General features: G+C 44.0%; 1 protein-coding gene across 3 annotated transcripts in view; it reads right to left on the reverse strand.

The window, feature by feature from the left end:
• Positions 1 to 2,343, reverse strand: part of LOC105535714 — a 4,943-nt gene extending 2,600 nt beyond the window's left edge. Inside the window, exons 1-2 of one of the 3 annotated variants that reach the window (XR_001005490.1) lie at positions 1,975 to 2,343; positions 687 to 750 (exon numbers count right to left, since the gene is read on the reverse strand). Coding sequence is in view for 1 of the 3 variants with exons in the window: in XM_011974909.1 (XP_011830299.1) it covers positions 1,961 to 1,971 (11 nt within the window). In the remaining 2 variants the exon portion in view is untranslated. Of the gene's footprint in view, positions 1 to 686; positions 751 to 1,960 lie in introns of all 3 variants that reach the window. The other 2 variants (XR_001005489.1, XM_011974909.1) reach the window with 2 other exon arrangements.

A 2,343-nucleotide genomic window follows, 5' to 3' on the forward strand; every position in this document is an offset into this window, starting at 1 on the left:
AAAAAAAAAAAAAAAAAGGAGAATTAATTATTCAGCAGCTCTTGAGATGGTGGCTCAAGCCTGACCTGGGTTTGAATCTTGGTTCTGGTACTTTATTAATTGTGGGATCTTGAGGGAGGTGCATAACCTTTCTAAGCCTCGTTACTCTCTTCTGTTAAAGAGAGATGATGATGATGATGATACAGATCACATAAAATTATGAATATTACATGAGTGGTGCATCTAAAGTCATCACAGGCTGGGCATAGTGGTTCACCCCTATAATCCCAGCACTTTGGGAAGCTGAGGTATGAGCATCACTTGAGCCCAAGAGTTTAAAACCAGCCTGGGCAACATAGTGAGACTCCATCTCTACAAAAAAAAAATCTTTTTAAATATTAGCTTGGGCATGGTGGTGTGTGCCTGTAGTCCCAGCTATTTGGGAGGCTGAGGTGAGAGGATTACTTGGGTCCTGGGGGATCAAGGCTGCAGTGACCTATGATCATGCCACTGCACTCCAGCCTAGGCAACACAGCAAGACTCTGTCTCAAAAAGAAAAAAAAAAAAAAAGTCCTTCTCATACCTGGTGTATATACGAAACTTTTTCTGAAGCCACTAACTACTGATTAAATTAACAGGACATATGAGCTTCCTTTCAGTGCCTAATTGTCAATGAGAAACCTAGATAAGGGGTGTGAGGAACTTACCATCTTTTAGGCACAGCAGCTGTTATCAGTTTGCCATTTCTTCTTTGCAGTGTAACAGGATCCACTGAAAAACAGTTGGAGAAAGAGCCAGGTGGATGGCACTCTGAGCTAGGGACGCTTCTGTTTTGTAGTTTGCAGAAAGAATCTGCTTGGGAATCACTGCTTCGGCTCTGCCTCCTTGTTTCCACACATAGACGCACTTTCCTGCCAAATTTCCATAGCACATACCCAGTGAGCACCTACTATACGCCAGGTTCTGCTGATGTCAGAGTGAGCCAGCACTTCTGAGGTACTGGCCACTCTTGAGCCTCCTGGCTAGGATCTTCCAAGAGCTACAGCCTCTGGCCTGAGGGTCAGTCCAATGCTGTTGGATATTGACAAATGTGGGGCTAATTTTAATGGAATATAGTTTTATCCTTAAAAGGTGTGTGTGTTTTGGCTTTATTGGGTTCATATAGATTAGGGGCATCATAATAACTCATTTCTCAGTGCACACCTGAGTGATTTAATCAAGTCATGAAACACTTCTGGGCCTCAGTTTTCATCTGTCTTGCCATCCGCGGAGGTCCTTTTTAGCTGACATTCTATACTCCCATGACCAGAAGGCTGCTAATTCAACTTTGGGCTTTTGCTACACCTTTTTGTTTGTTTGTTTGTTTTGTTTTGTTTTTGGATGCAGAGTTTTGCTGTCCCTCAGACTGGGGTGCAGTGGTGCAATCTTGGCTCACTGCAACCTCCTCCTCCCAGGTTCAAATGATTCTTCAGCTTCAGCCTTCTGAGTAGCTGGGATTACAGGCAGGTGCCACAACACCCAGTTGATTTTTGTATTTTTAGGAGAGAAAGGATTTTGCCATGTTGGCCAGGCTGATCTCAAACTCCTGGCCTCAAGCGATCCACCTGCCTCATCCTCCCAAAGTGCTGACAATACAGGTGTGAGTCACCGCACCTGGCCTGTTTTGTTTTAATCGTTTTTAATGTCTCTCTCAAAACAAGAAAAGAAAAAAGGACAAAAAATTACTGTTTTACTTCTCAGATTCATCTGATCTTAGTACACTACAGCAAGAAAAGTCTTAATCAAGTACATTTTAATAATTTGATGTCATCATTGCAAGGAAACCATTCAGTGAGTGTATTAGTAACCAGACATACAATTTTCTAGCCTGAATGAGAAGTTAGTTACATGGAGTACAGAAAGGAAACCACCCCAGTTATCCTCATTGTGACCATCATTAGTATTACCCACAAGGCATAAAAAGTCCTAAAATGACATGCACGGTGGCAACATCACCTTTGCAACTTCAAGCACAGTGAAGTTGACCACAGTTCCACCTTGGCAATTGTGTATAAAACGACAATGTGCAGATAAATCAAAGTCCCAGGTCAGAAGCCACCTAGAAACGATGATCCCAGGACAGAAGTGTGCCCAAACTTCCCGGGGTAGGTCATTTTAAAAGGAGCAATGTTTACAAGACCTTTCTAGCGTAAAAAACAGAGAAAACAGACACAGCTCTTTCCACCCAATCTGCTGGAGCGCCGTTTCGTTTTCAGTTTGGCGAGAGGGAGGCATGTGGCTTCTCGCCCCTTTTCCTGACGCTGAGAATGTGGCCGGAGCCTGGGCGCTCCTGCTCGGCCTCGCCGCCCTCCCGGGGCTGTCCTG

This window comes from Mandrillus leucophaeus, unplaced genomic scaffold (genome assembly GCF_000951045.1).
Source record: "Mandrillus leucophaeus isolate KB7577 unplaced genomic scaffold, Mleu.le_1.0 Scaffold15, whole genome shotgun sequence".
NCBI classification, from domain to species: domain Eukaryota; kingdom Metazoa; phylum Chordata; class Mammalia; order Primates; family Cercopithecidae; genus Mandrillus; species Mandrillus leucophaeus.